This window comes from Marmota monax, unplaced genomic scaffold (genome assembly GCF_021218885.2).
Source record: "Marmota monax isolate L192 unplaced genomic scaffold, Marmota_monax_Labrador192_F-V1.1 WCK01_AAM20220418_F8-fsc00115, whole genome shotgun sequence".
In the NCBI taxonomy this organism is placed as follows: Eukaryota; Metazoa; Chordata; class Mammalia; order Rodentia; family Sciuridae; genus Marmota; species Marmota monax.
In genome coordinates, this window is record NW_026694419.1 from 3,055,987 (window position 1) to 3,068,655 (window position 12,669).

The 12,669-nt window shown below is 38.2% G+C and overlaps 1 protein-coding gene across 1 annotated transcript in view; it reads left to right on the forward strand.

Annotated features, from left to right (window-relative positions):
* Nucleotides 1–1,664: 1,664 nt before the first annotated feature.
* The window catches only part of Mrps28 (mitochondrial ribosomal protein S28), a 112,461-nt gene continuing 101,456 nt past the window's right edge, over nucleotides 1,665–12,669 (forward strand). The window contains exon 1 of the mRNA XM_046468229.2: nucleotides 1,665–1,909. Coding sequence (XP_046324185.1) covers nucleotides 1,700–1,909 — 210 coding nt within the window. The 5' untranslated portion in view covers nucleotides 1,665–1,699. The remainder of the gene's footprint in view (nucleotides 1,910–12,669) is intronic.

The following is a 12,669-nucleotide window of genomic DNA, read 5'->3' on the forward strand; positions in this document are numbered from 1 at the left end:
ATTTATATTAAGTTCCTACTGAATTTATAAGGGTTTTCCCACAGTTGGCTAGTTGTAGTGAATCCTACAATTACTTCTAATGTTTTGTATATTGTCTATGCCATAGAAGGCATGAGAAAGGCATCCCTAGCAGGAGGCATTAGTAAAATAGGGTTTGTGGTCCTAAAAATTACTTCCCTCAGTAATTTTTTCAAATGACATGGAAAAGTGTGTGCCACCTGTCTCCAAAATAGCTTGATTGCAGGTTAACATTAAAACTACTGGGTAAAAGATGGCTGAACTACTTCATTAATTAAAAAGTGAAGTATGGTGTTTGAAGAAGGTGGGCAAAAGCTCGGAATTAATATTGAGGTAAAAAAAGTGACAATACACAGGCACTATCTGAAATTCCCTAGTGTTAGGGAACAGACAGATGTAAATGGTGGGAACACAGAGATTAAGAGAGTAATTCCCCCCAAATGGGCCCACTGTGCTGCCTCCACATGCTTTCTTTTCCAGAAAGCAGTTTACCTGCAGCCCTGTCTAGCCATTCCTCAGCAAGCTGCCAGTTATCTGCAGGAGAACTACAGGTGGTTGTTAAGAGGACCCCAAGTTGCAGATACTGAAATACTAGGAGAAAAGAATAGTTCCTCCTAGCCATAAAATCTACAAGAATATATGGTTAAGAGTCCACCTAAAACTTAAAAATAAATAAATATTTTTTAAAAATCCAATTAGAACTGGCCAGCATGGGCCAAGGTGACCTAGAGTTGTCAAGACAGTAGGGATTTGAAAGGCTGATGTCATCTTGCTGTCAGCCAAAAGTCATGAGGTGGACCTGGGTGGGACATTTTGGAAACATCTCTGGGATCCCCAATAAAACTGAAGTGTAAGAATGGCACATTGTCCCTCTCCTGTCACTGAGGCAATTCTCTCCTTTGAGAGTGTCCACATTCCCTTTCCCTATCCTTTCTATAAACTCATTCCTGTTACTCTGAGCAACATGTCTGAAATCTTTCTGACTTGATCACAAGAATCAGGGTTTGAAGGGCAGGTTTTTGCATTGCCTGTTTCTTGCAAGGACCGAGCTCCTTAACACTAGAAGGTACAATAGCTATTAGGAGGTGACAGACGTCTCAGATTATTATATTCACGTGAGGACTGGCCCCAGAAGCGGCAAAGGACTAACTTGCATCCAGAATTTCACGAATGTGAATTGTTCGATGTGAACTGCGTCTTACTAAGTGCCCAGTACAAAGGACCCAACAGCAAATTCCTTCCTTCATGGAGAAAATTCGGAAAGCACCTAAAATTTTAAGTACAACACATGGTATATTGGAAAGTGCTCAAAGGCACAAAGAAAGCAGAGCACCGGCGTGCATATCCGGACTTCCAATTCTAAGTAGGGTAACAGGGAGATAACTTCCAATTCTAAGTAGGATAACAGGGAGAACTGAAGGAACCTGAAAGGTTGCATTACTGCACTCTGCCATGAACTAAGCGCACTTCCCACACGAAACGGCGATCTCCAGTCCCTGAAGATATAGTCCATGCATTTTAACTTAAACCTCCACTTCCTACACTTCTTCCTCAGCACAGCACAGCCCGCAAACAGGCAGACCTCCTGGCTCCGCGGCAGGTGGGCGGACCTCTCCTCGCTCCGCCCTTGACCCGCACGCTTGCGGAACGGAGGCCGTAGGTCAGAGGTTGTGAAGGCGTCATGGCGGCGCTGTGTGGGACCCGTGCCGTGGCTGCCGAGAGCCATTTTCTGCGAGTGTTTCTCTTCTTTAGGCCCTTTCGAAGCGCAGGCACTGAAAGTGGCTCCGAAAGTGGGAGCTCCGATTCCTCGAAGCCTCAGACGAGTCCAGGCGGCTTTGCCAGCGCGTTGGAGCGGCACTCAGAGCTGCAGCGGAAGGCGGAGCTCCGACGGGTGAGAGGCAGCCGCGGAGCCACGCCCACGACGCGGTTGGGTGGCTGGGGCCGGCGTAAAGGGTGGGGTCACGCCTGTGACATGTGGGCGGGGCCGGGCCGGCTAGTGGGCGGGGAGTCGGCGAGGGGAACCGGAACTGGGAGGGCTGGAGGTGGCTGGTGGCTTGGGGGACCTGGGGGACTTGGGAACCTGGGAGGCTGGAGGGCCGTTGTTGGGCCGTGTGTTGGCTCTATGGCTGGCCGCTAGCAGCCGAGCGCGTGGCTGGTGTTTTTCTTCATTGATTGTACTTTTATGTGACTGATTCTGTAAGCGCGGGTCTTGCTGGGGCTTGCTGGCTCTTGGGCAGCAGGGAGCGCTGCCAGTGAGGAGGTCTGGGGCGACTCCGGGGACTGGTAGAAGTGGACTCACACTGGGAGAGGCAAGGCTCTGCTTGGTCTCCTTCTATACAATAGCTCCAGTGTGGAGCTTCTTGGTAGCTGTTCTAAGTATTTGTTAGGGGAACGATGGAATTACTATTTTTCTGAACTTGGGCAAGTGATTTAACAGGTCAGTGCTTCACTTTCCTTTTCTGTAAGTGACATTTTTTGGGTTTCTTACCCCTTTGCCGTAGCCAATATTTTTGCAAAGTACGAAATAACTAAATATTAGTGAAATAAAGGAAATAGACAAGTACAGATGTTGTTTTTGTTTTGTTTTTTACTATTGCATTCAGCAGACATGAAATTGGATATATTAAAAAAAATTTCTCAATTTCTGTATTTATTTCCTTGGGTAATAGTATCAAATAGCTAATAGGCAGTTTCCTGGATTGTAGGATCATTTTAGTCGTTAGAGTCAAAATTTTCCTAAGATCCAAGGAATAAAAGAAGTCTGATGTATATTCTCTTTTCTGCTGTAACAAATTACCACAAATTTAGTGGCTTAAGACAAATTTGTTATTTTGAGGGTTGTGAGAAGTCTTCAGTCTCACTGGGTTACAACCAAGGTGTTGGCAGCATTTCCTGTTCCATAGGTTTTGGGAAGGAACTGTTTCCTTGCCTTTTCTAATTTATGGGGGCCACTGGCATTTATTGGCTCCTGGCCTCCTTTTGCTTCTTCAAAGCCAGCAACAATAGGTTGAGGCCCTCTCACAGGGGGTTCTGTTATGTCTCATTCATTTTTGTGCTCCTTTATGATTATATTGGATCTGCCAGATAATCCACAATATTTTTTTCTAAAATTAGTTGATTAGCAATCTTAATCCTACCTGCAATTTAATTCCCCTTTGCCACAGAAGGTGACATTCACAAATTCTAGGAATTTGGATGTGGACATCTTTAGGGGCACATTATTCTGTCTACCATACCTGAAATCATCAAAGGGATGAATTGGATTCATCCTTGGCATAAGGCATTGCTAACGAAGTGTGGTCAGGTAGGAAGCATAAATATAATTCAGTGTTATTCTGAATATTTGTGTAGGAAAAGAATTTCCCTGTTTCTCACCTTCACCCTTTCTCATTACCAGCCCCATAAGTACCCTATTTTAAGTTTCTTCAAAATCTCCAGAAAATAATTCTCAGATTGCTGAGTTAATTGTGGCAAGAATAAAAATTGTGGCATCACATTAGCAAGTGTTTGAAGCTAAAAATGTCTCCCATACTTTAGTGTTTCACATGATGAGCAGTAATAAATGTTTAATGAAGGAGAAATTCAGGGTATTTATGAGTGAGCAGGATTCCCTTTCCATTCCTCTCCAAGACAATTCTAATTGGACTGTTCAGTTTTTCCAGTAGGCAACTGGGGTATTTCCTGGGAGTCTCAGCACATCCGTTGGATTTGCCTCGTCCAGCTCAGACTAAACAGTCTCCATGGGCAGTTTTTCTTCACTAACACAGTTTTGAAAACATTATTCTATTAGATGGAGAGTAAGTGTGTTTAGTTCTGACATGTGGTTCACATTTTTCTGGTTTATAGTTCTTGGACATCTTGGTTTAATGGAAGGGTAATTTCCTGGGAAGGATGGTATCAGGAATCTGGGGTGTAGTCTTGTGTTTTATGAGTTCTTAGCTGTGTAGCATTTTGAGTGTTCCCTTTTATTCAGTAATTAATACCTCTGACTTCAGCTATGCTGAAGGTCATTACACACATAGCAACAGAGTTGTGCTCTACAAATAGGACATAAGGAGGTGGTCTTTATGTTTTTCTTGGGAACGTTGTAAACTGCCATTCCTGTTCCCTCAAACTTAACTATACATTTCTTGCTATGGTATTAAAGACTTACTGGCCTGGGGCAGAGGTTAAAAGTTGCCCAGTTTGAGGCTGCTGGGATTGTGATACTCATCCAGCCATCTTACTAGTTGAGTGACTTTGACAAATTAGTTGCACCCTTATATCTAAGTGAAAATAATACTCTAATTGGAGTTATTGGGAAGTTTATATGAAATAATACATTTAAAAGGTTCTCAGCACACAGTGTAGAGAAAGCTTTCACTTAATGCATTTTAGATATTATGTGGCCCCAGCCATTTCTCCATTGTCCTCCTGCATATTGGAGAGTATTTGCACCAGAGATGTTTCCAGAACCACATAGTTCTTTTAATGAAACCCCACTATTAAGTTGTGAATAATAAGCCTTGTCAAACCATCCATGTAAGTTCATCCATTGTAACACATATACTCTGGTGGGGATGTTGATAGTAGGGGAGGCTATGCAAGTTGGGGGTCAGAGAGCACATGGGATTTCTCTCTACTATTCAGTTTTGCTATAAACCTAAAACTGTTCCCAAAAAAAGAGTGCACGTAAGAGGCTATTTAAAAAATGTAGATGAGTCTATAATTTTAGATTGAGCTGTACAGAAACAATAAAGTTAAGTTTTTTACAGAAAAAAAATTAAAACTAACCAAGCAAACAAAATTACTCCAAATCAGCATGCACATGCCGTTCTGTTTAATCTCTAATTTAAGGATATTTGTAATCTCTAATATCTCAGGCAGCCAGCGCCTCACCAGGGTAATTTTTTCTGCGCAGAAGGAGATAAGCCACCCGAGAAATAAAGTCTGAAATAATTAGTGAGGAAATAAGAGGCAGTGTCAAAGAATAGATTTTAAAAGCAGGGCCTCTGATAGGATCTTCCAGTCCTGGTAGGAGCTGGAACAGAGCAATTAAAAAATGGCTCTGGTGGTTTATTTAAGGGGGTACATCAAAGGCAGGGGTAAAGTTTCAGGGGTGGAGTCTTGCTTCCTGATGTCATGTAGTCAGTAGGTTGATTGGCATCTTGGCAGGTCACACCCATCTCAGAGACGCTGTGTGGCTATAGCAGGTTACCCCATCTCTGGTGCTGTGTGGGATCTCTGGCAGAGCTTGGTGGGAGTTCACAGCAGGGTTGCCATTGTTAAGTTCCCCGAATACCAGACTTTCCCATTCAATGGGCTTCCATGCTGATTTGGTCCACACATAGTCCACAGATGATTCTTTTTTTTTTTTTTTAATTTTTTATTGTTGGCTGTTCAAAACATTACATAGTTCTTGATATATCATATTTCACACTTTGATTCAAGTGGGTTATGAACTCCCATTTTTACCCCATATACAGATTGCAGAATCACATCAGTTACACATCCATTGATTTACATATTGCCATACTAGTGTCTGTTGTGTTCTGCTACCTTTCCTATCCTCTACTATCCCCCCTCCCCTCCCCTCCCCTCCCCTCTTCTCTCTCTACCTCCTCTACTGTAATTCATTTCTCCCCCTTGTATTTTTTTTCCTTTTCCCCTCACTTCCTCTTGTATGTAATTTTGTATAACCCTGAGGGTCTCCTTCCATTTCCATGCAATTTCCCTTCTCTCTCCCTTTCCCTCCCACCTCTCGTCCCTGTTTAATGTTAATCTTCTTCTCATGCTCTTCGTCCCTACTCTGTTCTTAGTTACTCTCCTTATATCAAAGAAGACATTTGGCATTTGTTTTTTAGGGATTGGCTAGCTTCACTTAGCATAATCTGCTCTAATGCCATCCATTTCCCTGCAAATTCTATGATTTTGTCATTTTTTAATGCAGAGTAATACTCCATTGTGTATAAATGCCACATTTTTTTTTTATCAATTCGTCTATTGAAGGGCATCTAGGTTGGTTCCACAGTCTTGCTATTGTGAATTGTGCTGCTATGAACATCGATGTAGCAGTGTCCCTGTAGCATGCTCTTTTTAGGTCTTTAGGGAATAGACCGAGAAGGGGAATAGCTGGGTCAAATGGTGGTTCCATTCCCAGCTTTCCAAGAAATCTCCATACTGCTTTCCAAATTGGCTGCACCAATTTGCAGTCCCACCAGCAATGTACAAGTGTACCCTTTTCCCCACATCCTCGCCAGCACTTCTTGTTGTTTGACTTCATAATGGCTGCCAATCTTACTGGAGTGAGATGGTATCTTAGGGTGGTTTTGATTTGCATTTCTCTGACTGCTAGAGATGGTGAGCATTTTTTCATGTACTTGTTGATTGATTGTATGTCCTCTTCTGAGAAGTGTCTGTTCAGGTACTAACATCATCAAAATGGCGATATTACCAAAAGTTCTCTATAGGTTTAATGCAATGCCAATCAAAATCCCAATGGCATTTCTTGTAGAAATAGAGAAAGCAATCATGAAATTCATATGGAAAAATAAAAGACCCAGAGTAGCAATAACAGTGCTAAGCAGGAAGTGTGAATCAGGCGGTATAGCGATACCAGACTTCAAACTATACTACAGAGCAATAGTAACAAAAACAGCATGGTACTGGTACCAAAATAGGCGGGTGGACCAATGGTACAGAATAGAGGACACAGAAACCAATCCACAAAACTACAACTATCTTATATTTGATAAAGGGGCTAAAAGCATGCAATGGAGGAAGGATAGCATCTTCAACAAATGGTGCTGGGAAAACTGGAAATCCATATGCAACAAAATGAAACTGAATCCCTTTCTCTCGCCATGCACAAAAGTTAACTCGAAATGGATCAAGGAGCTTGATATCAAATCAGAGACACGGCGTCTGATAGAAGAAAAAGTTGGCTACGATCTACATACTGTGGGGTCGGGCTCCAAATTCCTCAATAGGACACCCATAGCACAAGAGTTAATAACTAGAATCAACAAATGGGACTTACTCAAACTAAAAAGTTTTTTCTCAGCAAAAGAAACAATAAGAGAGGTAAATAGGGAGCCTACATCCTGGGAGCAAATCTTTACTCCTCACACTTTAGATAGAGCCCTAATATCCAGAGTATACAAAGAACTCAAAAAAATTAGACAATAAGATAACAAATAACCCACAGATGATTCTTAACGCTCTAATATGTCAACTTAATATGTCAGAGTACTATATGCACACTTCAGAAAGAAGTTTATCTTGGCTTTTCTCCCCCCAGTGGAATGTAAGTTTTAGGAGGACAAAAAATCTTTCTCCTTCATTCTGATAAGTCCCTAGTACCTGGCACCATGCTTGACCCATGGTGGGCACTCTGTAAATATTTGCCAAATGGATAAATGAATGAATGGTACATGCATTGCATATGGAAACTTCAGTTCCACTTGACTTGAATTTGAATTGTGATATTTGTGCGACTGCTCTCAAGCAGTTTGCACAAGTTGAATAATACAGGCTTGAGCATATTAGTTAAATGTGCCTGACTAGAACAATAATTGAGTGAAAAAAATTGTAAGAATAATAAGAAAACTCAAAATACTACATTAGATTTAATTTTAATGTTTATTTGGAAGTTTTGGGTGTATTTCTATCTTATATTTATGATGAAGAATATGAGTAGTTGTTAGCTGTTGATAGGGATCCAACTTAACATTCCTTTTTGAAGTTTTTGTATCTATTTAATTGAAGACTATCCTGAAATTACAAGATGAATAATTACTTATTTTGTGATCAGGATTTTTGAAATAAATTAATTATTTAAAAAGTATAAAAGCAATATTTATTTACTTTAAAAAGACATTTTAATAGTGCTGAAAATTATTATGTGAAATATAAACAACTCTGTTTCCTTTTTCTAATTTTCTCAAGGCTGTAGAGTATGATTTTTAATGGATGCCTCTGGAGTTTTATATATGTATACATATTCTAAGTGTAATTATTAAATGGTTAATACTAAGTACTATTCTGGACTATTATTAATGTTTAAGAATGTAAACTCTGGGCTTTAAATCCTGGCTCTTCTACTATTTATTAGCTACTTTTCTTTGAGAAATGACTTAATATCTATGTATTTCCTTTTCCTTTTTTGTAAAAGGAAATCCTGTGTCACGGTATTATTATGAGATAATCTCTTTAGGGCTGTTCCCTAAACAAATCATTATTGTTTTACCTTATTATGTTTTATTGATTAAATAATTTATTATTTAAAGCACTGAATACAGGTGCCTAATACTTTAAAAAAATCAGTATTTTTAGTTGCTGCTGAAAATTGTTATTTTCACTGAAGTATAACTTTGAGTTATAAGTGTACTTTATGTGCCTCATTTAAAAAATTGTTGGTATTCCATAGTAGGTATCATTTATTAACTAGAAAAGGCCTTCATTAAAAGCATTAGATTGTTGCCCCTCCCCCAACAGTTAATATTACAGTGGATATTTGCTCTTTTGCATGCTTATGAAAGTGAATTTATAGGATGTGTTCTAGGAGAAAGTATATGCATATATGCACAGTTTGAACTTGAAAAATTAGTTGGTTTAATAAACTCCCACTGTAGTGCTTTGCAATGCTCATTTCCTCGCCCTCATTAACATATGCTGTTATAAGTAGATTTGCTTCTTCTTTTTTGTGGTATGGGGGATGGAACCCAGGGCCTCCTGCATGCTAGGCAAGGAATACTCTACCTCGGAGCCACATACCCCTAGGTGGATTTTCCTCTTATTGGACGACCAAAACAAAATACAGGAATTAGGAACTGGGTTTGTTATCCCTCATCTCTGATTCCCATCAAAATTGCTACACATTCACAGTTTTTACTTTATAATAAAGAAATGCTACCAAATTGAACTCATAAAATATACTAATAAAAACTAAGTTATATGTACATATTAGGGTTCTATGTAAGATATTATTGGTAAAATGGCTTCTGCTTATTTTTTTTCTTTTGAAGATAAAAGTTTGCTGTTCCCTAAACAGAACATTATTGCTTTACCTTTGCTCTTTTCCCTGAAATTAACTTCTCTGACTGCAGATTTCATTGTAAAAATCACAGGAGGTGGGGGGTTCCATCCAATAGAAGATCTGTTAGGGGAAGAACTAGTAGAGGAAGGAGATTGAGGGAGAGGGAGGAGGGATGGGATAAGGAAAGAACAGTGGAGGACTCTGACCTGACTCTCCTATGTATGTGTGATATACTACAGTGAATCTCACAGTCTCGTACATCCACAAGAATGCTAATTAAAGAAAAAACTGTAAGTAATTAGCAGAGAGATCAGTAGAGTAGAGTGAAGGGAACAAGGGGTGGAAGGAAGGGTGGGGAAGGGGAAGTACTGGGGACTGAATCAGAGCAAATTATATTCCATGCTTTTATAATTATGTCAAAGTGAATCCTAATGTTATATAAAACTCAAAAGAACTAATTAAAAACAAAGAAGGGGGGAAAATCATCTATTCTTTTGGGCCTCTGTAATCTCACCAACCAGGTGCCACTCCTCTTGAATGTCCTAAGGCATTGTTTTCTACTACCTTTATGTTACAACTGTAGTTTTAAGTTACATTAAAGTCATTTGTGAGCCTGTTTTAATCTGTTTTCTACTTGTAGTTACTAGGGATCGAGGTTATACCTTATTCACTCTTTTTTTTGTTTTGTTTTTTATTTTTTTAATTTTTAAAATTTTTTTTTATTGGTTATTCAAAACATTACAAAACTCTTGACATATCATATTTCATACATTGGATTCAAGTGGGTTATGAATTCCCATTTTTACCCCAAATACAGATTGCAGAATCACATCAATTACACATCCACATTTTTACATAATGCCATATTAGTAACTGTTGTATTCTGCTACCTTTCCACTCTTTTTTTTTTTTTTTTTGATATGTGTGTGGGGTACTTGGAATTGAACCTAGGGGCACTCAACCACTGAGCCACATCCCCAGCCCTATTTTTTATTTCATTTAGAGACAGGGCCTCACTGAGTTGGTTGACACCTCGCTTTTGCTGAGGCTGGCTTTGAACTCGTGCTCCTCCTGCTTCAGCCTCCTGAGGTGCTGGGATTACAGGTTTAGGCCACCACGCTGGGCCCTTATTCACTCCTTTTATCTCTTGCATAAAGCTTTACATATAAGCAAGAATTTAATACAATATAAATTGTAATAATATTTTAGTTTGATGGTTGAATAATTATAAATGAAAAATGACATTCAGATCACTTATTATGGGATTTTAAAATATGTATATATACTGAAGTTCAAGTAGTGAGCTTTGATTTAATTTTTAAAGTCCTTAAAGTGAAAACTAAAGTGTATGTAGACCTCAGAAATAAATAATTTTCAGTAACAGCCCAAAAAATTATCCTTGCAGAGATCTTTTCCTCACAGTCAGGTCTGAACCAAGGTCAGTGCATCATGATCCTTTTCCTAATAGTTCACTGAAGTTACTCTGTAAAGAGAGCTTGGGTTTAAAAGACCTGCAACAATGTTGTTTTGTGTGGAGGCTTGGAGTTCTGTAATTGTCCTGTGCTCTCTTATTCACTCTCTTTTCTTTTGGTTCATGAGCTTTAATACTGCTTTATGCATCTATTTCTTCAACTAGTTTTTGTTTTGTTTTGGCTTATTTGGGGGGTTGGACAAGCCCTCTTTATTTTTGTGACCAATAAGTTGCCCACTTATGTATAAAAAAACTGGTAAATATTTGCAAAAGTGGGCTGGGGTTATGGCTCAGCGGTAGAGCACTTGCCTATCATGTGTGAACCCCTGGGTACCATCCTCAGCACCACATATAAATAAATAAAATAAAGGTCTTGTGTTCACCCACATAATTTGCAAAAGCTTGTCTTTTTGTGTGTGTATTTTTGTTTTTTGGCCAGATACCTTTCTTCTCCCTGTTCCCTGCTTTTAAAAATCTTAAAAGCTTCATATCTCTTTTGTACTTAAATAATATAAATTTGCAGACTTGGGACCTGTGCTGTAGCATATATCCCATCTCATAGCCACAAGGTGGCAACAGTTGAACAGAGGTTTGTTTTTTCTGCTCTATGAACATTATCACTACTGGTCCTTTACAGTAGAGGGTGGCACATCACTTTCCAGCACGTTAAAAAAAGCAGTGAAACAACTTACTACTTTTTATTTATTTAGAATGCTGAAGTTACAGGAAAGCTTTTAGTTTTATTTTTAACACTATATTAAATGGATTTCTTGCAAATATTTTTAAATGCTATGTTTCACTAATATTTCTTATTGCTATTTTTTATTTCAAAAGACTGGAATATTCTGGGAGACAGAACATTTCAATCAGATGTTTAGTTCTTTTTAAAATACTGAAAAAATGAAAATATAGATTGTTTAAAGGATTTGTTTTAATATAAAGGAAAAATTATCTAAACTTTTATGTAACTTTTAAGTCCACTAAATTCATATGGTATAAAATTATCTAGTTTTGGTTAATCCTTTGTTTTCCTTTAGTTTTGTGTTGAGAACTTTAAAAATTGCACCAGTTTTTTAAAATTAAAATTACTATGTAAAGGAATGTTGGAAAATGTTTCTTATTTTAACTGTGATGCCAGCCTGTTTTTATATTGTAGAATTCTAAGAGAGTTATCTTTGAGTTAATGATAAAGAATCTTCTGAAATGTTTAGTTCCATTTTCAAAGAATGTTTAGAGAAATGTGTCCATTTAATTAAAAAAACAACAACAAAAGAGTGAAATGAAGTAAATAGAATTCTCGGGGAAAAGTTGGTTTTTATCAGTACCTATATTGTGCTTATGAGCAGTAGTATCCATTTCCTAAAAAGGAAGATGCTTATTTTCTGTATGAATTGTATTTTGTAGGTGGTCATATGATCTGATTTTTCAGGTCAGCATTAGCTTTTGCTATTTGTAGATCTTTCCTAATTTCTTATTTTTGCCCAGAAATGTTGCTACCTTCTTTTAATGTGTTTCGGTTTTATTTTGCTTTTAAATTTTTTTTCTTTTGAACATATTAATTATTGTGGCATGAGTATAGCCCCTAAGTTTGTTTTTATTTATTGGCATTAAGGAAATACAAGAAGTTTTTAAGTTATACAGAATGCAACTTTTGTGAAGAATCTGATTTGTATGGTTCAGGGAGTAAAATTAAATAGTTTGGATTTAGTTTGGATTTTGCTCTCCTTTTTAAAGCTTCAGGGACTCTGTGGTTGGCAACTGCTGGACAGTGAGTCAGTCTTGGCACAGGAGTTGGCAGTTCAAGTTGCCTGGTTTCTGACCAGCTTGATATGGTTGGGTTCTCTCAAAAAAAAAAAAAAAAAAAGGTGGGGGGGACACTGGGAGCTGGATGCTACTGGGCAGAGAATATGTATCCCAAAGACATGAAAACATGTTTATATAACAACCTATGCAAATATGGCATTATCTATAGTACTAAAACTGGAAACAGTTCATATGCCCTTTGGTGAATGGTTAAATTACAGTACATTCTTATCATGGAATAGTACTTATCAATAAAAAGTAACAAGCAATTGATACATGTAACAATTGGAATGACTCTAAAGGGAATTAGGCTACATGAATAAAAAGCCAGTCTCAAAGGGTTATATATTGAGTAATTCCA